A 26,874-nucleotide genomic window follows, 5' to 3' on the forward strand; every position below is an offset into this window, starting at 1 on the left:
ATGACCATTTCAAGCCATTCTAAATCAGTACATCCTAAACACTATGAACACAAAATTAATATGTCTGTCTTATAACATCTCTATGATCTATAGTTCCATGTATCTATACATTTGTAGTTTATAATCACTGTAAATGTTAGATGTTGTTTTTTATTTTGTATTATATTGACCGTGAGATGTTTCTTCCACTAGATCAAATGTTGCAATCTCAGATATCCATTTCAGCTATTGATTTTATAGTGGCAAAACAAATGCTAGCTCTGACAAACTGTTGCACCATTCGCTGGCTATTTAGCAAATATTACAATATCTCTCGGTTCACAACAGAGCTATACACAAGGTAAGGTTGCAGCTGAAATTATTCAGGGTTTCCTTTTTTTTGTAAGAATATTTAACATAGGCTTTCATGGCCTAAACTCTTAGAAAAAAAAGGTGCTATTTAAAACCTAAAAGGATCCTTTGGCTGTCCCCATAAGAGAACCCTTTTGAAGAACCCTTTTTGGTTCTGGTTCTGGGTAGAACTATTTTGGGTTCCACGTAGAACCTAAAAGGGTTCTGCCTGGAACCAAAAAGGGGACAGCCGAAGAACCCTTTTTAAGCTTTTTTCTAAGAGTGTAAGAGTGTAGAAAAGGCATCTGTGTCCCTGCTATGAATACAAATCACACAACATCTCTTACAAACATCATCAATTACTACTGTTTTGCTACTTGAAACACAGTGTAGTATTGTCGCATATTTTGTCATTTGGCTGAGGGTTTATATCTAGAACCCTCTATGTAGGGTTCTTCAAATAACTCCCTGTCATATGGTCCTGCCTAGAAGGGTTCAACCAAGAACCATGTTATCATGTAAAGGTTCTTCCTAGAACCGTCTATGAAGGGTTCGTCGTGTCTTTGCTGTCATTGAATGTGAAGACTGTTATTTTATCAAATCAATTCTCTATGTGTAATTGTTATTACGTGATTAAACTGATAATGGTCAACTTAATTAACTAGGAAGTCGGGGCACCATGGAAAATGTTGACTTACTTATAATTTTCCGAATATAACTCTTCAGGTATTTTAATATCTGATCGATTAGTCTCATTAATGTTTTATCATTACCTCGTCAGTCTCATTCCAAACGTCGTTAAATTCTTGGTCATCTGCACGAACCCATAAATTATGAATCAGCGATATACAAATTGTCTTAATTTTTTATTTACTAACTAATCAAATCACAGAAAAACATGAAAACACACACAATTAGTACATTGGGTTGCTTCATGATACAAAGAAAAGTCCCTAGTGGACTAAGTCGATATGACAACTTGGTAGATAAAAGGAAGGGGGTGGGACTGAGAAAGAGCGGGAAAGACACATGGATACACTACACACAGTCTATAATTATATTCATTGAAATGCTAATTCTTTGCACATGAACAGCCGCTCATTCGAGAATAATTGCAATGTGTTTATATTTACACCTGTATGTCGTTGTTGTCTTCTCTGTTGGAATCTCGATCGTCCGGTAGGGTTCATCTGAGTCTCTGGTTAACTTTCATTGAAGTCTTTTGTGGTTGTAGGTGGTTAGAATGGTTACTTCAAAGTTCCATTCAGAAATGTTCTCATAGAATAGATGCTTTGGCGGTTGTCTGTATTCTCGTTCTAGACTTATGTCATTTCTAGCTACAGACTAGTATTTATAGATCTAAGATTTGATCTTATTCTGTAGTGAATGATAGTCTCAGAGTTGAACCATTTCAATCCGTGTTGCCAATGCTCCACGTGGTATCGTCTTATCCTTTGGTAGAGTTGTAGTTTAAACCACTGCACACACCAGCGTCACCCGGCATGGTTTGGTCTTAGAAATTCAACAATTTGCAACCTTAGCTTGTGTGGTCTGGTGTGAATTTCATCAGCAGTGGGTTTTATCCATTTCAGTAGAAAAGTAGAGAAGGGCATGAAGCCAATGTAATGTCTATGCTCACGTTGGCTTGACCATGGATATGACTTTATATGAAAAACCCATACTTTCATTTAGAAGGTTAAAACCTCTAAATGATAGGGGGCAGCATTTTCACTTTTGGATAAATAGCGTGCCCAATTTCAACTTCCTGCTACTCATGCCAAGAATATAAGATATGCATAGTATTAGTAGATTTGAATATAAAACACTCTGAAGTTTCTAAAACTGTTTGAATCATGTCTGTGAGTGTAACATAACTTATGTAGCAGGCAAAACTCAGAGGACTAACCGTTCAGATGTTGTTTTTTTTTAGGTCTATTCTGTTCAGTGTTTTCTCATTGGGAAACTATATTTCTTAGGAGCTTGTTTTCAGTTCCTACCGCTTCCACTCGATGTCACCAGTCTTTGAAATTTGGTTGAGGTTATTCCTTTGTGCAATGAAGAAGTACGGCCATCTTGGAATTGGGTAACACTGTTGAGAGTTTCGCAAGACTTGAAAAGTGGTGTTGGTTTCTTGTCTTCCTGTATTGAACACAGATAGACCCGTCTTCAATTTGATCAATTATTAATGTTTAAAAATACCTAAAGTTGTATTACAAAAGTAGTTTGAAATGTTTTGGCAAAGTTTACAGGTAACTTTTGAAATATTTTGTAGTGACGTTGCGCAAATTGGAAGCTGTTTTTTTCTGGATCAAACGCGCCAAATAAATTGACATTTTGGATATATATGGACGGAATTAATCGAACAAAAGGACCATTTATGATGTTTATGGGACATATTGGAGTGCCAACAAAAGAAGCTCGTCAAAGGTAAGGCATGATTTATATTTTATTTCTGCGTTTTGTGTAGCGCCTGCAGGGTTGAAATATGCTACTCTCTTTGTTTACTGTTGTGCTATCATCAGATAATAGTTTCTTATGCTTTCGCCGAAAAGCCTTTTTAAAATCTGACATGTTGGCTGGATTCACAATGAGTGTAGCTTTAATTCAGTATCTTACATGTGTGATTCAATGAAAGTTAGATTTTTATATAATTTTATTTGAAATTGCCTCGCTGCATTTTCCCTGGCTTTTCGCAAGCGTCCCCTATCCTACATTAATTAATTAACATCACATTACATCTTTTCAAAAATAGTTTCAGGTTTAATCACATATGTTTCACAACATTTAGATGTAAACCTGACAGCTGGGAAATGTCCACTTTAAGAGATACAGTTATGTCTGTTTCCTGTCCTTCATGAGGTCACCAAATTAAACACACTCATCATAACAGTCCCTTAAGTGTCCACAGACCATTTACACATTCCCAAAAGTAGGAACGCTGTTTAATTAGGACTTTAATTAGGAGTTTGTGCTCTTCCATTGTTCTTTCTAGGCTCTCTACCTCCATACTGCATGGCAGTTTCTACCCTGCATTTATGACCTGAGGTACTAAACCTGGTTTAGGAGAGAGAGAGTGAGAGATTGGGAGGGGGGGGCAGCCATGATGTACACCCAGAAAGGGCCACGTCATGACAGGTTCTACCAAGAACCACGTTATCATCTGAAGGTTATTCCTAGAATCGTCTATGAAGGGTTCTACCAAGAACCACGTTAACATTAAAAGGTTATTCCTAGAATCGTCTATGAAGGGTTCTACCAAGAACCACGTTAACATCTAAAGGTTATTCCTAGAACCGTCTATGAAGGGTTCTACCAAGAACCACGTTAACATCTAAAGGTTATTCCTAGAACCGTCTATGAAGGGTTCTACCAAGAACCACGTTAACATCTAAAGGTTATTCCTAGAACCATCTATGAAGGGTTCTACCAAGAACCACGTTAACATCTAAAGGTTATTCCTAGAACCGTCTATGAAGGGTTCTACCAAGAACCATGTTATCATCTAAAGGTTATTCCTATAACTGTCATGTATTGTCATATTATGTCTTGTTCCTGTTCTTTCTCTTCACTCTGTCTCCCTCTGCTGGTCGTATTAGGTTACCTTCTCTTCCCCTCTTTCCACCAGCTGTTCCTCATCTTCTCTAACTACCTCGTTCACCCTTTTCCCACCTGTTCCCTTTTTTCCCTCTGATTAGGTCTCTATTTCTCTCTCTGTTCCTGCTTCTGTCTTTGTCAGATTCTCATTTGAGTTTCTCATGCCAGAACCAAACTATCGTCTTGTTTGCTTCTACCTTGTCCTGTCCTGTTGGAATCTGCCTGTTCATCTGAGGCTACGTGTGATCAGGTACCTCTGTCCTCTACAACCCAGCTATTCTCCTCTGCTGCTAAAAGGGGAACTATTCTGTGATATTCAGAAGGACTTTATGTTTCATTTGTCGCCCTCTCTGCGGGTTGTTTATTTTGCCATCACATATATGTGAAGAGGATCTATGTCTTACCTGTGTGTTGACATTAAAGGACTCTGTTTTTGTTAAACCGCTTTTGGGTCCTCACTCTCGTGCACAACAATAACCGTCTATGAAGGGTTCTACCAAGAACCACGTTAACATCTAAAGGTTATTCCTAGAACCGTCTATGAAGGGTTCTACCAAGAACCACGTTAACATCTAAAGGTTATTCCTAGAATCGTCTATGAAGGGTTCTACCAAGAACCATGTTAACATCTAAAGGTTGTTCCTAGAATCATCTATGAAGGGTTCTACCAAGAACCATGTTAACATCTAAAGGTTATTCCTATAATCATCGATGAAGGGTTCTACCAAGAACCATGTTAACATCTAAAGGTTATTCCTATAATCATCTATGAAGGGTTCTACCAAGAACCATGTTAACATCTAAAGGTTATTCCTAGAATCATCTATGAAGGGTTCTACCAAGAACCATGTTAACATCTAAAGGTTATTCCTAGAATCATCTATGAAGGGTTCTACCAAGAACCATGTTAACATCTAAAGGTTATTCCTAGAATCATCTATGAAGGGTTCTACCAAGAACCATGTTAACATCTAAAGGTTATTCCTAGAATCATCTATGAAGGGTTCTACCAAGAACCATGTTAACATCTAAAGGTTATTCCTAGAATCATCTATGAAGGGTTCTACCAAGAACCATGTTAACATCTAAAGGTTATTCCTAGAATCATCTATGAAGGGTTCTACCAACGACCCCGTTTTATCTTTGGAGGGGTATTCATTGAACTGTTCCACCAGCCTTTTCCAATCTAATTATTTATGACAATACATTACATATATCATTAAGGCCTTTCTTTGAGAGAGCCTAGTTATACCCTAACACAGTGGAGTTACAGGCCACAAAAGGCCTGAAAGTCACATTATATTGGCTTGCAAAGTGATGTGTATATCCTATAGGAATCCAGACAGAATTTAGGATATCCAACAAGTGGAATTGTTAATTTACCTGCAGTCTTCATTCAGAATGACTGCAAGAGTAGAAAAGATTGACTTCTGAACCTACCTCAATCATCTAAACTGGGTCAACCATCTCAGTAACGGGTACAAGAAATCTAACTACTAACAGATTGGATTAGTTTAGAAAACAATGTTATTTTTCTTTGTGTAGCATAACATTAATCAACATATCAATGTACATGCAAAAACACAGATATTACTGTGAAACAAACAATTCTGAGAATCTCCCTGCAATAGAGCATGCTGGGAAATATGATATATGGTTCTATGTAGAACCCTTCTTGCCTTCCAACGAATCATCAAAGAACCCTTTCTTCCAGAAATAGTTCTAAGAATATTAAAGGTTCTATGTAGAACCCTTTCTTCCAGAAATAGTTCTAAGAATATTAAAGGTTCTATGTAGAACCCTTTCTTCCAGAAATAGTTCTAAGAATATTAAAGGTTCTATGTAGAACCCTTTCTTCCAGAAATAGTTATAAGAATATTAAAGGTTCTATGTAGAACCCTTTGCCTTAAAAATAAGCCTTGTCTTCCAAAAAAAGGTTATTCAGATAAAACCAGTTCTTGGTAGAACCCTATCCCTCCTTTTTTTTAGAGTGTAATTCAGGTAAAGTAGATCTCAGTATGCCAGAGGTATTTTTCACTCTTCTATTTGTGGAAGGAAAACTCTGTAGGTTACTTCAATCGTGAGTAAGACTTGACACCACACACCTGCTTTTACACTGCCCTTGACATTGTAGATAAACACATGTGGAATCTTTACAGAAACATAATACGCCCTATCATTGGCCATAGCGTGAATGGTCAGACGTCTACGCTCTGTATATATACCGGGTGTCAACTCTCCAGTTTGTCGTCTCATGCTTTTTTTTCTATCTCAACCAGGGATAGGCAACATGATGAGGTCTCTAGTTTTGTTGGTCCTGCTGGGGCTGAGCCAGGCTTTCAACAACCCACATGCCAAGCACGGCAGGCAGGCCATCGTCCACCTGTTTGAGTGGAAGTGGAACGACATCGCGGCTGAGTGTGAGAGGTTCCTGGCTCCCAAAGGATACGCTGGAGTTCAGGTATGTACTGTTGGAGAATGGAGAATTTTTCCTGTTTAGGTCAACTGGTCAAGAAAGACTCCATCCCCAGGGTTTATCCTACTGTACTCACCATGGTTGTTGTTCTCCAGGCCCAGGGTTTATCCTAATGTACTCACCATGGTTGTTGTTCTCCTACCCCAGGGTTTATCCTACTGTACTCACCATGGTTGTTGTTCTCCTACCCCAGGGTTTATCCTACTGTACTCACCATGGTTGTTGTTCTCCTACCCCAGGGTTTATCCTACTGTACTCACCATGGTTGTTGTTCTCCAGGCCCAGGGTTTATCCTAATGTACTCACCATGGTTGTTGTTCTCCAGGCCCAGGGTTTATCCTAATGTACTCACCATGGTTGTTGTTCTCCTACCCCAGGGTTTATCCTAATGTACTCACCATGGTTGTTGTTCTCCTACCCCAGGGTTTATTCTAATGTACTCACCATGGTTGTTGTTCTCCAGGCCCAGGGTTTATCCTAATGTACTCACCATGGTTGTTGTTCTCCAGGCCCAGGGTTTATCCTAATGTACTCACCATGGTTGTTGTTCTCCTACCCCAGGGTTTATCCTAATGTACTCACCATGGTTGTTGTTCTCCAGGCCCAGGGTTTATCCTAATGTACTCACCATGGTTGTTGTTCTCCAGGCCCAGGGTTTATCCTAATGTACTCACCATGGTTGTTGTTCTTACGGCTAAATAACCTTACATTTCCTCTTCCCATATGAGTATTGATCATATGACTGTTGTATCACTAGCTACATTTCCATCCAATTTGCGACAGATGTTGGAGCAAACATTCAAAAATCCCCCCCAAAAAACGACCAAGATGCATTTTCCCACCACAGATGAATTTCCGTCACATTGCCTTGTTGCAGATAAAAGTCTGTGCGTGACGAAGTAGTGCACATAAAAGTAACTTGTACCGAATAAAAAATAACATTTAGAAGAGTTTCCATCGCATTTTCATGTCTACAGATGGTTTCGTCACAAAGAATGTTGTGTTGGCACGTGCTCTCTACCCAACAGATGGCAGATACAGTCTACAGGATGAGATTATTATGGACAAAGGAGTGAGATTATTTTTACATGTCAAGCAGGCAGCAAATCATCGATCACCAGAATAAGACACTCAATGGAAAGGAGCATCAAGCTCGTCAGCGTGCACTTTCACCATCCTGTACAGTTATATCATCTGTAGACTGATAAACTGCCTGCTTTCCCTAGTCGTAGTGGGACGACCACACACCATATCATCGCGTGACTCCAAGTTTACTTAAATATGATGGTTATTATATAATAATATAGACTTTTCCACAACCATTTCTCTGATAATTCCTTTTTACAGGCACAAAAAGATCCCACCTTGTCTAACGCATTTTGTTTTGGCGACATTTGGAAAGTTTTACAGACAAATATGCTGTTTCCATCAGGCATGTTTTGAATTTTCTTTTACCCAACATACTTTACTCGCAGAAAATGGTTGGATGGAAACCTGGTTAGTGTCTTCATTTTAGCAAACATTATGAGCACATACCACAGTTGCAATAGTAAAAGATACATATATATATATATATATATATACAGAATAATAGATACAGATATATACATACAGAGTAATATACACAGATATATATATAGAGTAATATATACATATATATATATATATATATTTATATATATATACAGAGTAATAGATACAGATATATACATATAGAGAAATATATACAGATATATATACATATATATACAGAGTAATAGATACAGGTATGTATATACAGAGTAATAGATACAGATATATATAGAGAGAGTAATAGATACAGATATATATATATATATACAGAGTAATATATACAATTATATATATAGAGAGAGAATAATAGATACAGATATATATATATATATACAGAGTAATAGATACAGATATATATAGAGAGAGTAATATATACAGATATGTATATATAGAGAGATTAATAGATACAAATATACAGTGCCTTGCGAAAGTATTCGGCCTCTTGAACTTTGCGACCTTTTGCCACATTTCAGGCTTCAAACATAAAGATATAAAACTGTATTTTTTTGTGAAGAAACAACAACAAGTGGGACACAAGCATGAAGTGGAACGACATTTTTTGGATATTTCAAACTTTTTTAACAAATCAAAAACTGAAAAATTGGGCGTGCAAAATTATTCAGCCCCTTTACTTTCAGTGCAGCAAACTCTCTCCAGAAGTTCAGTGAGGATCTCTGAATGATCCAATGTTGACCTAAATGACTAATGATGATAAATACAATCCACCTGTGTGTAATCAAGTCTCCGTATAAATGCACCTGCACTGTGATAGTCTCAGAGGTTCGTTAAAAGCGCAGAGAGCATCATGAAGAACAAGGAACACACCAGGCAGGTCCGAGATACTGTTGTGAAGAAGTTTAAAGCCGGATTTGGAAACAAAAAGATTTCCAAAGCTTTAAACATCCCAAGGAGCACTGTGCAAGCGATAATATTGAAATGGAAGGAGTATCAGACCACTGCAAATCTACCAAGACCTGGCCGTCCCTCTAAACTTTCAGCTCATACAAGGATAAGACTGATCAGAGATGCAGCCAAGAGGCCCATGATCACTCTGGATGAACTGCAGAGATCTACAGCTGAGGTGGGAGACTCTGTCCATAGGACAACAATCAGTCGTATATTGCACAAATCTGGCCTTTATGGAAGAGTGGCAAGAAGAAAGCCATTTCTTAAAGATATCCATAAAAAGTGTTGTTTAAAGTTTGCCACAAGCCACCTGGGAGACACACCAAACATGTGGAAGAAGGTGCTCTGGTCAGATGAAACCAAAATGGAACTTTTTGGCAACAATGAAAAACGTTATGTTTGGCGTGAAAGCAACGCAGCTCATCACCCTGAACACAACATCCCCACTGTCAAACATGGTGGTGGCAGCATCATGGTTTGGGCCTGCTTTTCTTCAGCAGGGACAGGGAAGATGGTTAAAATTGATGGGAAGATGGATGGAGCCAAATACAGGACCATTCTGGAAGAAAACCTGATGGAGTCTGCAAAAGACCTGAGACTGGGACAGAGATTTGTCTTCCAACAAGACAATGATCCAAAACATAAAGCAACATCTACAATGGAATGGTTCAAAAATAAACATATCCAGGTGTTAGAATGGCCAAGTCAAAGTCCAGACCTGAATCCAATCGAGAATCTGTGGAAAGAACTGAAAACTGCTGTTCACAAATGCTCTCCATCCAACCTCACTGAGCTCGAGCTGTTTTGCAAGGAGGAATGGGAAAAACTGTCAGTCTCTCGATGTGCAAAACTGATAGAGACATACCCCAAGCGACTTACAGCTGTAATCGCAGCAAAAGGTGGCGCTACAAAGTATTAACTTAAGGGGGCTGAATAATTTTGCACGCCCAATTTTTCAGTTCTTGATTTGTTAAAAAAGTTTGAAATATCCAATAAATGTCGTTCCACTTCATGCTTGTGTCCCACTTGTTGTTGATTCTTCACAAAAAAATACAGTTTTATATCTTTATGTTTGAAGCCTGAAATGTTGCAAAAGGTCGCAAAGTTCAAAGGGGCCGAATACTTTCGCAAGGCACTGTATGTATATATATATATATCCAAAAACACATATCGATGTTAACTGTTGTTTTTTTAAAGATGACTGGCTAACCCACTGATTGTGCTTCATGGTTGCCGCACCCTGAGGTGTTGTTTGAGTTAGAAAATGTACCTATGCTGTTGCCTCTTCCCCTTAGATCTCTCCTCCTACTGAGAGTATTTTGTTGACCAGCCCGTGGAGACCGTGGTGGGAGCGGTACCAGCCAATCAGCTACAACCTGTGTTCCAGATCAGGAAATGAGAGTGAGCTCAGGGACATGATTACCAGATGCAACAACGTTGGGGTAAACAACAATAACAATAACAATAATAATGAACATGACAAACTTCATATCGTCATAGAAGTCCACTGCTAGGGGTTAAGTAGGCTACTTTATCTCCTACTCTGCTCCCACAAACACACAGAAAAAAATGTAAATCACCATCATACTCATACTACCGACCCAACAGAACCAAGTTCAACTGATGGTCTACCAACTCTTAACCAAACCGACAGAACCAAGTTCAACTGATGGTCTACCAACTCTTAACCAAACCGACAGAACCAAGTTCAACTGATGGTCTACCAACTCTTAACCAAACCGACAGAACCAACTGATGGTCTACCAACTCTTAACCAAACCGACAGAACCAAGTTTAACTGTTGGTCTAGCAACAAACTAAACCGACAGAACCAACAGTTAAAATCCTTCCTCCAGATCTATGTCCTGTTCAGTTTTCTTGTGACACTAAAACCTCTCTCCTAATATTCCCAGGTTAACATCTACGTTGATGCCGTCATCAACCACATGTGTGGAGCTGGAGGCGGAGAGGGAACCCACTCTACCTGTGGAACCTATTTCAGTGCCAAAAAGATGGACTTCCCTTCCATTCCCTTCAGTGGCTTTGATTTCAACGAAGGCAAATGCAAATCTGCCAGCGGAGACATCGAGAATTACAATGATATCAACCAGGTATGACTCAGTAAACACTAAATTATTATTGATATCAGCCAGGTATGACTCAGTAAACACTAAATTACAATGATATCAACCAGGTATGACTCAGTAAACACTAAATTACATTTATATCAACCAGGTATGACTCAGTAAACACTAAATTACAATGATATCAACCAGGTATGACTCAGTACACACTAAATTATTATTGATATCAACCAGGTATGACTCAGTAAACACTAAATTACAATGATATCAACCAGGTATGACTCAGTAAACACTAAATTACAATGATAACAACCAGGTATGACTCAGTAAACACTAAATTACAATGATATCAACCAGGTATGACTCAGTACACACTAAATTACAATGATATCAGCCAGGTATGACTCAGTACACACTAAATTACAATGATATTAACCAGGTATGACTCAGTACACACTAAATTACAATGATATCAACCAGGTATGACTCAGTAAACACTAAATTACAATGATATCAACCAGGTATGACTCATTAAACACTAAATTATTATTGATATCAACCAGGTATGACTCATTAAACACTAAATTATTATTGATATCAACCAGGTATGACTCAGTAAACACTAAATTACAATGATATCAACCAGGTATGACTCAGTAAACACTAAATTATTATTGATATCAGCCAGGTATGACTCAGTAAACACTAAATTACAATGATATCAACCAGGTATGACTCAGTACACACTAAATTACAATGATATCAACCAGGTATGACTCAGTAAACACTAAATTACAATGATATCAACCAGGTATGACTCAGTAAACACTAAATTACAATGATACCAACCAAGTATGACTCAGTAAACACTAAATTACAATGATATCAGCCAGGTATGACTCAGTAAACACTAAATTACAATGATATCAACCAGGTATGACTCAGTAAACACTAAATTACAATGATACCAACCAGGTATGACTCAGTAAACACTAAATTACAATGATATCAACCAGGTATGACTCAGTAAACACTAAATTACAATGATACCAACCAGGTATGACTCAGTACACACTAAATTACAATGATACCAACCAGGTATGACTCAGTAAACACTAAATTACAATGATACCAACCAGGTATGACTCAGTACACACTAAATTACAATGATACCAACCAGGTATGACTCAGTACACACTAAATTACAATGATACCAACCAGGTATGACTCAGTACACACTAAATTACAATGATACCAACCAGGTATGACTCAGTACACACTAAATTACAATGATATCAACCAGGTATGACTCAGTACACACTAAATTACAATGATACCAACCAGGTATGACTCAGTACACACTAAATTACAATGATACCAACCAGGTATGACTCAGTACACACTAAATTATTATTGCAAATCGTATTTTTTATTTTTTTTTACAGTTTGTAGCGTTGTTCGTTTTGCGTTGTGTACTTTTAATTAGGACGCTGCCACAACTGGAGGACTGCTAGTTGAATTATTTTTCTATTTGCCCTGCACACGAAGAGACAACACACATTATGTTAACCCTTGGTGTGGTCCTAGCTCTCAGGCACCTGCACACGAAGAGACAACACACATTATGTTAACCCTTGGTGCGGTCCTAGCTCTCAGGCACCTGCACACGAAGAGACAACACACATTATGTTAACCCTTGGCACAGTCCTAGCTCTCAGACACCTGCACACGAAGAGACAACACACATTATGTTAACCCTTGGTGCGGTCCTAGCTCTCAGGCACCTGCACACGAAGAGACAACACACATTATGTTAACCCTTGGTGCGGTCCTAGCTCTCAGGCACCTGCACACGAAGAGACAACACACATTATGTTAACCCTTGGTTCGGTCCTAGCTCTCAGACACCTGCACACGAAGAGACAACACACATTATGTTAACCCTTGGCACAGTCCTAGCTCTCAGACACCTGCACAGGAAGAGACAACACACATTATGTTAACCCTTGGTGCAGTCCTAGCTCTCAAACACCTGCACACGAAGAGACAACACACATTATGTTAACCCTTGGCGCGGTCCTAGCTCTCAGACACCTGCACACGAAGAGACAACACACATTATGTTAACCCTTGGTGCGGTCCTAGCTCTCAGGCACCTTGCTAGCTGAAGGTCAGGCAATTTTTACGCAATTTCACAAAATAATGTTTCTCTTTTTGTGGAGATGCTGAATAGTGGTCTTCATTAAGACCACCTAAAGGAGCAGTCTTTAACATTGGGAAACAAACTTTTTTTAAAGTCTAAATTGATTCAAGTTTGCTGTTTTACTTGTGTGATACAATGCAATTTGTGTTATTGTGATACTTTCACACGGTCACTCTTTCAAGTTGGTAACGGACAAATGACGATAATCAGCTTACGTACCCTTTTGTTCCATCCCCAGGTGCGTGATTGTCGTCTGGTGAGTCTGCTGGATCTCGCCCTAGAGAAAAACTACGTCAGGCAAAAGGTGGCCGACTACATGAACAAGCTGATCGACATGGGAGTGGCCGGGTTCAGAGTGGACGCCAGTAAACACATGTGGCCCGGCGACCTTGCTGTCATCTACGGAAGTCTGCACAACCTCAACACCCGCTGGTTCAACGGGGGATCCAGACCCTTCCTGTTCCAGGAGGTAATTATGTACCTCCTTGTTTTTCTAGTAATATACTATAAAATATAAATATAATTTACATACTATAAAACCATACTACTCGCCCCCCCCCCCCCCCCAAACACACAATATACTTGCTTTGAGCATCTGAAAAATGTCTATATAGGACTGAATCCAATCAGTTTGTGTTACATAACATGTAGAAGTACCATCTACCATCCTCTTACTCAGTCTTGGCATCTCCATTTGTAAATGTAAATCTTCAACAGCGCTCGTTTTTTTTCTTCGTGGCTTCCGTTTAGGTTATCGACTTGGGTGGCGAGGCCATCCAGTCCTCAGAGTACTTCCCCTTAGGCAGAGTCACTGAGTTCAAATATGGAGCCAAAATCGGAAACGTCTTCCGCAAGTGGAACGGAGAAAAGCTATCTTACACCAAGTAAGACATGATTAACATGAGTTAACTTTGTACATTTTCATTGTAGTAATTTAGCCGATGCTCTTATTCAACAAGCAAACAACTCATTAAAGATGGACTCCGGCTATTTCTGAACTTTTTTCTGTCGATAAACAATATCTGAAGTATAAATGCAGTGAGGTCCACGCACTTAAGTGGGAAAAGAAATCTACTTAAAGACGTCGTCCATTCAGAGTTGGTCTGATGGTCTAATGGTCTGACGTTATGTCATCGGCCTCCCCCCTTGCTTGAGAGGAAAGCCCCCCCTCCCCCATTCACTTGTGCCATGTCATGAGGATACCTGTGCCACCTATTGACATGTGCTTTTTTCAGTGTCAAATGCACTTTAACTAATTTCCTCATAAGTTACAAACTCATTGAATACATCATTAAATACAAAACTCATAATATAACTTTTATCAACACTTATCATTGTGTTTGTGAATTTTTCAAAGATACAGTTAATGTATGTGTATTTTGTAAGTAAAGTGTGTGAATTTGTCAACATCTTCCTAAATCATTTCGATGTGTGTTTTCCAGGAACTGGGGTGAGGGCTGGGGCTTCATGCCCGACAGCAATGCTCTTGTGTTTATTGATAACCATGACAACCAGAGAGGTCATGGAGGAGGTGGAAGCTCCATACTCACCTTCTGGGACGCCAGGTACCCTCTCACTACACCTCTCTCTTACATCCAAATCTTTCACTATGCAACTTTGCCAATATCCATTTTAACAACATACAGTACTTCATTCCTTTTAAACTTCTTTATTTTAACAACATACAGTACTTCCTTCCTTTTATACTTCTTCCACTACTGTAAACATATTTTATGACAGCTGAAGGAAGTACACAATTTATCTTCAGGAAAATTACCTTTTCTATTTTTCATACCGATCCCCCCCGATGACATCAATGCATGATTAACAGAAAAATAACAATCATGAAAACAACCATTATTTGAAGATTCATCGATTGTTGACTCACCTGCAGGATTTACAAGATGGCCGTGGCCTACATGCTTGCCCATCCCTACGGAGTGGCCCGTGTGATGTCCTCCTTCCGCTGGAACCGCGCTGATGACTGGCAGGGCCCTCCCAGCCACGAAGATGGATCCACCAAGGATGTCCATGTAAACGCTGACGACACCTGTGGAGACGGATGGGTGTGTGAGCACAGGTGGCGCCAGATTACGTAAGTCCTACAGCGAACAAAGGCAGGTATTGATGTACATCACAGGATGTTTGTGGCACATTGGGGAGGCAGTTAGCCTAGTGGTTAGAGCATTGGACTAGTTAACCGAAAGTGATGCCAGTTCAAATCCCTGAGCTGACAAGGTAAAAAATAAAAAATCTGTCCATCTGCCCCTGAACAAGGCAGTTAACCCACTGTTGCTAGGCTGTCATTGAACATAAGAATTTGTTCTTAACTGACTTGCCTGGTTAAAAAAAGCATTCATTTAGGGAGGACGGCTTGTGGTATCTCAAAAGATCAGAATTGGGCTGACTGTGTAATTGGGAAAGTATTCAGACCCCTTCACTTTTTTTCCCACATTTTGTTACTTTATAGCATTATTCTAAAATGCATATATATAAAAAATATGTATCTCATCAATCTACACATAGTACCCCACAATGACAAAGTGAAAACAGGTTTTTAGAAACAAAAACAGAAACACCTTATTTACATAAGTATTCAGACCATTTTCTATGAGACTAGAAATTGAGCTCAGGTGCATCCTGTTTCCATTGATCGTCCTTGAGATGTTTCTACAACTTGATTGGAGTCCACCTGTGTGTAAATTCAATTGACTGGACATGATTTGGAAAGGCACACACCTGTCTATATAAGGTCCCACAGTTAACAAAAAAAAATGTCAGAGCAAAAACCATGAGGTCAAAGGAATTGTCTGTAGAGCTCCGAGACAGGATTGTGTCGAGGCACAGATCCGGGGAAGGGTACCAAACAACTTCTGCAATATTGAAGGTTCTCAAGTACACAGTGGCCTCCATCATTCTTAAACGGAAGACGTTTGCAACTATCAAGACTCTTCCTAGAGCTGCCCGGCCAAACTTAGCAATCGGGGGAGAAGGAACTTGATGGTCACTCTGACAGAGCTCCAGAGTTCCTCTGTGGAGATAGGAGAACTTAAAAATAGTTGCGCAGTGACGCTCCCGTCCAACCGGACAGAACTTGAGAGGATCTGCCGAGAAGAATGGTAGAAACTCCCCAATTACCCAAGAAGACTCGAGGCTGTAATCACTGCTAAAGGTGCTTCAACAAACTACTGTGTAAATACCTATGTAGATGTAGAATTTCAATTTTACAAACTGACTTGTTGGAAAGGTGGCATATTATGACAGCGCCACGTTGATAGACACTTAGCTCTTCAGTGTTCTGCTGCCGATGTTTGTCTATGGAGAATGCATGACTGTGTGCTCGATTTAATACGCCTGTCAGTTATTCACCGTTCATTCCACTGACCTTAGCTACTAGGAACAGTTTTGGTTGTTGTTGTTCTGCAGAAGAAAAATAACCACGATAATAGATTCCCTCTTTGTCTTCTGTCTGTGTAGGAACATGGCTACCTTCCGTAACGTGGTGAACGGACAGCCCCATTCCAACTGGTGGGATAATGGAGACAACCAGGTGGCCTTTGGACGCGGTAACCGTGGCTTCATTGTCTTCAACAACGACGACTGGTAATATACTGTAACATCTTGGTTAATAATATCTATACTGTAACATCTTGGTTAATAATATCTATACTGTAACATCTTGGTTAATAATATCTATACTGTAACACCTCGGTTAATAATGTCTATACTGTAACATCTTGGTTAATAATGTCTATACTGTAACATCTTGGTTAATAATGTCTATACTGTAACATCTTGGTTAATAATGTCTATACTGTAACACCTTGGTTAATAATATCTATACTGTAACACCTTGGTTAATAATGTCTATACTGTAACACCTCGGTTAATAATGTCTATACTGTAACACCTCGGTTAATAATGTCTATACTGTAACACCTTGGTTAATAATGTCTATACTGTAACATCTTGGTTAATAATGTCTATACTCTAACACCTTGGTTAATAATATCTATACTGTAACATCTTGGTTAATAATGTCTATACTGTAACATCTTGGTTAATAATATCTATACTGTAACACCTCGGTTAATAATGTCTATACTGTAACATCTTGGTTAATAATGTCTATACTGTAACATCTTGGTTAATAATGTCTATACTGTAACACCTTGGTTAATAATATCTATACTGTAACACCTTGGTTAATAATGTCTATACTGTAACACCTCGGTTAATAATGTCTATACTGTAACACCTCGGTTAATAATGTCTATACTGTAACACCTTGGTTAATAATGTCTATACTGTAACATCTTGGTTAATAATGTCTATACTCTAACACCTTGGTTAATAATATCTATACTGTAACACCTTGGTTAATAATATCTATACTGTAACACCCTGGTTAATAATGTCTATACTGTAACACCTTGGTTAATAATGTCTATACTGTAACACCTTGGTTAATAATGTCTATACTGTAACACCTTGGTTAATTTGTTGGCTGACTGGTTGGTAAGTTTGTTGGTTGGTGCGTGGGTGAGTTTGGTTGATTGGCAGAGGGATCAATCGATTGATTGACTGACTGACTGATTGGTTGACTGGTTGGTTAATTTATTGACTGAGTGGTTCATTGATTGAATTCAGATCAACTTCACTCTTAGCTCTCTACTTACTGCGTTTCAACCAATCAGGAAACTGGATGTGACACTGAACACTGGCATGCCTGGCGGCGCCTACTGTGATGTCATTTCTGGCCAGAAGGACGGAGGGCGCTGCACGGGGAAGACCATCAACGTCGGGGACGATGGTCGCGCCCACTTCAAGATCAGCAACACCGACGAGGACCCCATGGTGGCGATCCATGCCGACTCCAAGCTGTAAAAAAAAAAATAAACACTATAAACCCACTATAAACACAAACAAACAATAAAATCTACTGCAAACTGAACTTCTGTGGTGGTTTGGTTTTGTTTCTGCTGTTATGTGAAGGTTTGGTCAATGCTGAATCTATCTCAGCAGATGTCCTTTAACATGCTTGGTGATTTATAGGGAAGCAGGTTAACGGTCTTGATTTGAGACAGACGCAGAAGTAGTTGAAGCTATACACCTTAACTTTGACACTTCTAAATTGACTTAGGCAAACGGATGGTCACAATGACAGTAGGTTATTAGTACAACACTAAGAAGCTAACATAGTATTGATGCTTGAGAGAGGCATGTCAACACAACCTTAATTATAATGATCGAAGTACAGTCAAATTAGGCCTAGAAGAATCGTGTCCCTTGTCAAAGTCGCACTAAAAATCTTGACTAATTATTGTTGCCCTGGGCTTCAACTGAGATTCAACTGAGATTCAACTGAGATTCAACTGAGATTCCACTGAGATTCCACTGAGATTCCACTGAGATTCAACTGAGATTCTACTGAGATTCTACTGTGATAAATTGTAAATCTCCAGTCTTTAACAAGTTAAATGTAAAGCCTTCTGAGGGCTGTAGACTCCCAGAACTTATTTTGTTTGTTTGTATTTTACCCCCTTCTTTCTCCACAATGTCGATCTTGTCTGATCGCTGCAACTCCCCAAGAGGAGGCATATAGGACAAACATTATTATTATTTTTACCTAAAGGGGTCCAAATATTCTAAATCAAATAGCTAAATGATCCTTGATATGACCATCTGAAAGAAGTTCCATATATTAGCTGAGTAGAAACCCCCCATGGATGAAAAGGGAGTATAGTAGAAAAGTCAAAAGTTTGGACACACCTACTCATTAAAGGGTGTTCCTTTTTTTGGGACTATTTTTTACATTGTAGAATAATAGTGAAGACATCATAACTATGAAATAACACATATGGAATCATGTAGTAACCAAAAAAGTGATAAACAAACAAGCCATCCTTTGCCTTGATGACAGCTTTACACACTCTTGGAATCCTCTCAACCAGCTTCACCTGGCATGCTTTTCCAACAGGCTTGAAGGAGTTCCCACATATGCTGAGCACTTGTTGGCTGCTTTTCCTTCCCTCTGCGGTCCAACTCATCCCAAACCATCTCAATTGGGTTGAGGTCGGGTGATTGTGAAGGCCAGGTCATCTGATGCAGCACTCCATCACTCTCCTTCTTGGTAAAATAGCCCTTACACAGCCTGGAGGTGTGTACAGTTGTTGTCCTGTTGAAAAACAAAAGATGGTTCCACTAAGCGCAAACCAGATGGGATGGCGTTTTGCTGCAGAATGCTGTGGTAGCCATAGTGGTTAAGTGTGCCTTGAATTCTAAATTAATCACTGACAGTGTCACCAGCAAAGCACCCCCACATCATCGCACCTCTTCCTCCATGCTTCACGGTGGGAAACTCACATGCGGAGATCATCCGTTCAGCTACTCTGTATCTCAGAAAAACACGGTGGTTAGAACCAAAAATCTCAAATTTGGACTCAACAGACCAAAGGACAGATTTCCACCGGTCTAATGTCCATTGCTTGTGTTTCTTGGCCCAAGCAAGTCTCTTCTTATTATTGCTGTCCTTTAGTAGTGGTTTCTTTGCAGAAATTTGACCATGAAGGCCTGATTCATGCAGTCTCCTCTGAACAGTTGATGTTGAGATGTGTCTGTTACTTGAACTCTGTGAAGCACTTATTTGGGCTGCTATTTCTGAGGCTGGTAACCTTAAACTTACAGTAATGAACTTGATGAACTTATCCTCTGCAGCAGAGGTGACTCTGGATCTTCCTTTCCTCATGAGAGCCAGTTTCATCATAGTGCTTGATGGTTTTTGCAATTGCACTTGAAGAAAGGCTCAAAGTTCTTGAAACGTTCCGAATTGACCGATCTCCATGTCTTAAAGTAATGATGGACTGTTGTTTCTCTTTGCTCATTTGAGATGTTCTTGTCATACTATGGACCTGGTCTTTTACTAAATACGGCTATCTTCTGTTATGACGCTTCAGTGAATTGGATAGCAGGGATGTGAACAACCCCCCCCCCCCTCAACCCTAGGAGGGTGGGGGGGGGGTAGTTTTACAACCTTACAACCACATTGTAAATACCACAGAGAGTCTCTCTGACCATGCAATTGAGAGAGAGTTTCACAGTAAGACAAAGTGATTCTCCCGCCCAATTCTACTACGTTCCAGAATTTGAGAATGAAACAACATTCCTATTTTGGAGAATGTATAAATGATCGGTGGAGAAGCCAGCTACGGCTCAGTAATTGTTTAATTACTTAGTAAATACATATTTGAGCCAATTGGTGTATGGATCATTTATAGTAAAGGTAAAGGGTTTGTGCAGATAACCAACAATTTGCGACATTCGGATGTGACTGAGGTAATAATAATAATTAATTGACTAATTCTATTTCTAATTCATTAATTAGAAGACTAATTGATCAGATATTAAAGTATCTGAAGAGTTATATTCGGAAAATTATAACTTTGTAATCTGAACAATTTCCGTGGTGCCCCGACTTCCTAGTTAATTACATTTACATGATTAGTTGAATCACGTAATAATAATTACAGAGAATTGATTTGATAAAATAAGTCTTCACCTTTAATGATACTATAGCCACGACACTTCTGTACACCATCCCTACCTTGTCACAACACAAATGATTCTCTCAAAGGCATTAAGAAGAAAATAAATTCCGCAAATTAACTTTTAACAAGGCACACCTGTTAATTGAAATGTTTTCCAGGTGACTACCTCATGAAGCTTGAGAGAATGCTAAGAGTGTGCAAAGCTGTCATCAAGGCAAAGGGTGGCTACTTTGAAGAATCTCAAATATAAAATATATTTTGATATGTTTAACACTTTTTTTTGTTACTACATGATTCCACATGTGTTATTTCTTAGTTTGATGTCTTCACTATTATTCTACAATGTAGAAAATAGTAAAAATAAAAGAAAAACCCTTGACTGGTATAAACAAATGTTGGCTTGATGCCAATACAACCATTTAGGACTAAACATTCACAGGAAGCAAACTGTACATATAGTGTTGTTCTGCCTCTGTTTCTGATTGGTTCGATTGATTTATTGGAGGATTACAAGTCTACAAGTTTAAACTACAAGTGTATTGGTAAACATGGACAGAATCCCCATCAGCAGATATTTACCACAGAACACTAGCTCCCTCAATGGGTGTAAAAGGGTACAGCATCCATTCGTCACAAAATATCTATGCATTATTCTCATTGAGTCCATAAAGAAAAAGACTGTCCCCCTAATGAACTCTGCATCTGTAGAGAGGACCATGCATTGATACTCATTGAAAGAGATTCCTTTATGGTCCAAGTCACTAGTCTAGTCTAGTCACTAGTCAGCCTCCTGTCTCTGTCTGTCTCTCTGTCTGTCTCTGTCTGTCTCTGTGTCTGTCTCTGTGTCTGTCTCTGTCTGTCTCTGTCTGTCTCTGTCAGTCTATCCCTGTCACTCTGTCACTCTGTCTGTCTGTCTGTCTGTCTGTCTGTCTGTCTGTCTCTCTCTTTCTCTTTCAATTCAATTCAATTCAAGGGGCTTTATTGGCATGGGAAACATATGTTAACATTGCCAAAGCAAGTGAAGTAGATAATAGTGAAATAAACAAGAAAAATAAACAGTAAACATTCCACTAACAGAAGTTCCAAAAGAATAAAGGTATTACAAATGTCATATTATGTATATATACAGTACTGTAACAATGTACAAATGGTTAAAGTACACAAGGGAAAATAAATAAGCATAAATATGGGTTGTATTTACAATGGTGTTTGTTGGTTGACCTTTTCTTGTGGCAACAGGTCACAAATCTTGCTGCTGTGATGGCACACTGTGGAATTTCACCCAGTAAATATGGGAGTTTATCAAAATCGGGTTGTTTTCGAATTCTTTGTGGATCTGTGTAATCTGAGGGAGATATGTGTCTCTAATATGGTCATACATTGGGCAGGAGGTTAGGAAGTGCAGCTCAGTTTCCACTTCATTTTATGGGCAGTGAGCACACATTCTGTCTTCTCTTGAGAGCCATGTCTGTCTACGGTGGCCTTTCTCAATAGTAAGGCTATGCTCACTGAGTCCGTACATAATCAAAGCTTTCCTTAAGTTTGGGTCAGTCACAGTGGTCAGGTATTCTGCCACTGTGTACTCTCTGTTTAGGGCCAAATAGCATTCTAGTTTGCTCTGATTTTTTGTTAATTCTTTCCAATGTAATTATCAAGTAATTATCTTTTTATTTTCTCATGATTTGGTTGGGTCTAATTGTGTTGCTGTCCTGGGGCTCTGTGAGGTGTGTTTGTAAACAGAGTCCCAGGACCAGCTTGCTTAGGGGACTCTTCTCCAGGTTCATCGCCCTGTAGGTGATGGCTTTGTTATGGAAGGTTTGGGAATCACTTCCTTTTAGGTGGTTGTAGAATTTAACGTCTCTTTTCTGGATTTTCATAATTAGCGGGTATCGGCCTAATTCTGCTCTGCATGCATTATTTGGTGTTCTACATTGTACACTGAGGATTTTTTTGCAGAATTCTGCATGCAGAGTGTCAATTTGGTGTTTGGCCCATTTTGTGAATTCTTGGTTGGTGAGCGGACCCCAGACCTCACAAACATAAAGGGCAATGGGTTCTAAGAATGATTCAAGTATTTTTCGCCAGATCCTAATTGGTATGTTGAATTTTATGTTCCTTTTGATGGCACAGAATGCCCTTCTTGACTTGTCTCTCAGATCGTTCACAGCTTTGTGGAAGTTACCTGTGGCGCTGATGTTTATGCCAAGGTATGTATAGTTTTTTGTGTGCTCTAGGGCAACGGTGTCTAGATGGAATTTGTATTTTATGGTCCTGGTGACTGGACCTTTTTGGAACACCATTATTTTGGTCTTCCTGAGACTTACTGTCAGGGCCCAGGTCTGGCAGAATCTGTGCAGAAAATCTAGGTGCTGCTGTAGGCCCTCCTTGGTTGGTGACAGAAGCACCAGGTAATCAGCAAACAGTAGTCATTTGACTTCAGATTCTAGTAGGGTAAGGCCGGGTGCTGCAGACTTTTCTAGTGCCCGCGCCAATTCGTTGATATATATGTTGAAGAGCGTGAGGCTTAAGCTGCATCCCTGTCTGACCCCACGGCCCTATGGAAAGAAATTTAGTTTTTTGCAAATTTGAACCGCACACTGGTTGTTTGTGTACCTAGACTTTATAATGTCATATGTTTTTCCCCCAACACCAGTTTCCATTCACTTGTATAGCAGACCCTCATGCCAGATTGAGTCGAAGGCTTTTTTTGAAATCAACAAAGCATGAGAAGACTTTGCCTTTGTTTTGGTTTGTTTGGTTGTCAATTAGGGTGTGCAGGGTGAATACGTGGTCTGTTGTACGGTAATTTGGTTAAAAAGAAAATTGACATTTGTTTTCCCTGAGGGAAAACTGCTGTTCAAGTTAATGCAGGTGATGGTGGTTGCTGTTGACGCATATCCCACGGTAGTTATTTGAGTCAAATTTGTTTCAATTTTTGTGGATTGGGGTGTTCAGTCCTTGGTTCGAAATAATGGGGAAGATGCCAGAGCTAAGGATGATGTTAAAGAGTTTTAGTATAGCCAATTGGAATTTGTTGTCTGTATATTTGATCATTTCATTGAGGATACCATCAACAACACATGCCTTTTTGGGTTGGAGGGTTTGCATTTTGTCCTGTAGCTCATTCAAGGTATTTGGACAATCGAGTGGGTTCTGGTAGTCTTTAATAGTTGATTCTAAGATTTGTATTTGATCATGTATATGTTTTTGCTGTTTGTTCTTCGTTATAGAGCCAAAAAGATTGGAGAAGTGGTTTACCCATACATCTCCATTTTGGATAGATAATTCTTTGTGTTGTTGTTTGTTTAGTGTTTTCCAATTTTCCCAGAATCAAATCAAATCATATCAAATGTATTTATAAAGCTATTCTTAAATCAGCTGATATCTCAAAGTGCTGTACAGAAACTCAGCCTAAAAACCCCAAACAGCAAGCAATGCAGGTATAGAAGCACGGTGGCTAGGAAAAACTCCCTAGAAAGGCCAGAACCTAGGAAGAAACCTAGAGAGGAACCAGGCTATGAGGGGTGGCCAGTCCTCTTCTGGCTGTGCCGGGTGGAGATTATAACAGAACATGGCCAAGATGTTCAAATGTTCATAAATTACCAGCATGGTCAAATAATAATAATCACAGGCAGAACAGTTGGCACCGACAGACAGACACGGCAGCTCTGCTCTAAAGCAACTTTGCAGTATTTAGTATTTTTGAAGTGTGTGTTATTTCTTACATTATTAGCCCAGAATGTTCTTTGTATTATTACAGACAGCCGGTAGGAACTGTTGGATATCTCATCACCTTTTTTTTACAAAGGGTATTTAACAAAGTATTGAGATAAACTTTTGTTATTGACCAAATACTTATTTTCCACCATAATTTGCAAATAAATTCATTAAAAATCCTACAATGTGATTTTCTGGATTTTTTTTCTCATTTTGTCTGTCATAGTTTAAGTGTACCTATGATGAAAATACAGGCCTCTCTCATCTTTTTAAGTGGGAGAACTTGCACAATTGGTGGCTGACTAAATACATTTTTTGTCCCACTGTATGTACATTTCAAGGCGATTCTCAACTTATCCCAGAGGCTGCTCCAAAACGACGCTGTTCCGCTATTTTATCCACATAATACTGTCAATAATGTCTATACATCCAATCCCATCACACACACACACACACACACACACACATCTACACTACCAGTCAAAAGTGTGGACGCACATCTACTCATTCAAGGGTTTTTCTTGATTTTTTAAAAACTATTTTCTACATTGTAGAATAATAGTGAAGACATCAAAACTATGAAATAACACATATGGAATCATGTAGTAACCAAAAAAGTGTTAAATAAAAATATTACAAAAGTATGTATTTATTCAATGTATTTTTTTTAATAGAATATTAAAACGTACAATCTGCCTGTAGGGAAGCCGTTCAACATTTACATCACATTCAGTCATCTAGCAGACACTCCCATCCAGAGAGACCCACAGGGACAACCAGGGTCAAACACCAGTGGCACGTCAAACACATCTCCCACCAAGTCAAATCTGGGAGCCGGATCAGCGACCTATCGCCCAGAGGGGGCCAAGCTACCAACTGCCAAGATCAACAGTTCCCGAGAGCTGCCCCTAAACCATCTGAGAAACCCCACACAGTCCCCCTCCGAAAAACAAACATCTCCCTCCAACCCCCCCACCCCCCACCCCCTCTGCAAGCCACCCTACCCAATTCGCCAAACAACCAACAAAATGAACAAAAAGAGAAAAACAGAACTCAATCATTCAAAAACAAAAAAGACATCAAGGACAACAGAAAATCATAACAGCAAGGCTGACTGGATATGTTGGAGTGAACTATGTATGTGTGTGTGTGTGTGTGTGTGTGTGTGTGTGTGTGTGTGTGTGTGTGTGTGTGTGTGTGTGTGTGCGTGCGTGTGTGTGTGTGTGTGTGCGCGCATGTGTACATCCCCCTCTGTGTTATTCAATGTTTTTTTTATTAAATCTTTTTAACGTTTTTATTTTTTTTCAACTTTTATCTTTGACTCCATTCTATCCCCTGCCCAGAAACTCTACTCCCACTTGTCTCCAGTTCCACATCTTAACCCTCAGTTTCCCTCAGCCCATCGCATCTCTGCTGGCCACCGTTTTCAGATTTCTGTGCACCATATATCTTTCAACTATGCTGTGTTGTTAAACAAACAATTTGAATCTATCTAATCGAATAGAATCCACAGATTGCGAGTTGAAGGTAAATAATTTGACTAAGAGAGAGAAGGGTGGAGAAAGAGAGAGATGGGATAGAGCGATGAGCGAGACGGGGGGAAGAGAGAGATGGGATAGAGAGATGGAAGGAGAGAGAGTTGAGAGACGAGGGGAAGAGAGAGACGGGAGAGAGAGAAGAGGAGAGAAAGGGAGAGACAAGAGAGAGAGATGAGGGGGATAAAGAGAGAGAGAGATGAGAGAGAAGGAGTGAGAAAGAGAGAGATGAGAGAGACAGAAAGGGGGAAGAGGAAACGAAAAAAAAGAGACAAGAGACGGAAGAGGGAAAGAGAGAGATGAATGAGTAGGTTTATCCTCTCCTCCCACACCACAGCCCTGTCTGTTACCAGCCAGAGCATCTTGTGGACATGGTGTTAGTGTGATGTCAGACATATCTCAGCACATACATCAGTCATAGAGATGGAAGGAGAGAGAAAGAAAAGATATCGAAGGAGAGAGAGAGGAAATGAGGAAGGAAGGGGCTGGTGGAAGGAGTAAAAAAGGTGAGGAAACGAGAAAGAAGGAGAAAGAGAGAGATGGGAGAGAGAAAATGAGGAGAAAGAGAGAGATGGGAGAGAGATGGGAGAACGAGAAGGGGGAGAAAGAGAGAGATGGGAGAGATAGAGAGAGAGAATGGGGAGAGAGAGATGTGAGAGAGAGATGGGAGAGAGAGACAGGGGGGAAGAGAGAGATGGGAGAGAGAGAATGGAGAAAGAAGGGAGAGAGAGAAGGGGGAAGAGAGAGATGGGAGAGAGAGAAAGGGGGAGAAAGAGAGAGATGGGAGAGAGAGATGGGAGAGAGAGAAAAGGGGGAAGAGAGAGATGGGGGAGAGAGAGAAGTGGAGAGAAAAAGAGAAATGGGGGAGAGAGAGAGAAGGGAGAATGGAGAAGAGAGAGACAGGGGGGAA

The 26,874-nt window shown here is 39.6% G+C and overlaps 1 protein-coding gene across 3 annotated transcripts; it reads left to right on the forward strand.

Annotated features, from left to right (window-relative positions):
* The first annotated feature begins 223 nt into the window (after nucleotides 1-223).
* LOC110509128 (alpha-amylase) lies at nucleotides 224-18,119 on the forward strand. 3 transcript variants are annotated; one of them, XM_036966628.2, is made up of 10 exons: nucleotides 224-340; nucleotides 6,204-6,385; nucleotides 10,174-10,320; nucleotides 10,792-10,989; nucleotides 13,404-13,634; nucleotides 13,916-14,049; nucleotides 14,608-14,730; nucleotides 15,060-15,260; nucleotides 16,643-16,768; nucleotides 17,863-18,119. In XM_036966628.2, the coding sequence occupies exons 2-10, from the start codon at nucleotides 6,215-6,217 to the stop codon at nucleotides 18,050-18,052; spliced, it is 1,521 nt and encodes a 506-aa protein (XP_036822523.1). In that variant the 5' UTR covers nucleotides 224-340; nucleotides 6,204-6,214; the 3' UTR covers nucleotides 18,053-18,119. The 3 variants fall into 3 exon arrangements, with proteins under 3 accessions (XP_036822523.1, XP_090081411.1, XP_036822522.1); XM_090225285.1 differs by having other exon boundaries at nucleotides 338-2,757; XM_036966627.2 differs by lacking the exon at nucleotides 224-340 and having other exon boundaries at nucleotides 6,171-6,385.
* The last annotated feature ends 8,755 nt before the right edge of the window (nucleotides 18,120-26,874 follow it).

Source organism: Oncorhynchus mykiss, chromosome 28, assembly GCF_057628025.1.
Source record: "Oncorhynchus mykiss isolate SJ-2025 chromosome 28, ASM5762802v1, whole genome shotgun sequence".
NCBI classification, from domain to species: Eukaryota; Metazoa; Chordata; class Actinopteri; order Salmoniformes; family Salmonidae; genus Oncorhynchus; species Oncorhynchus mykiss.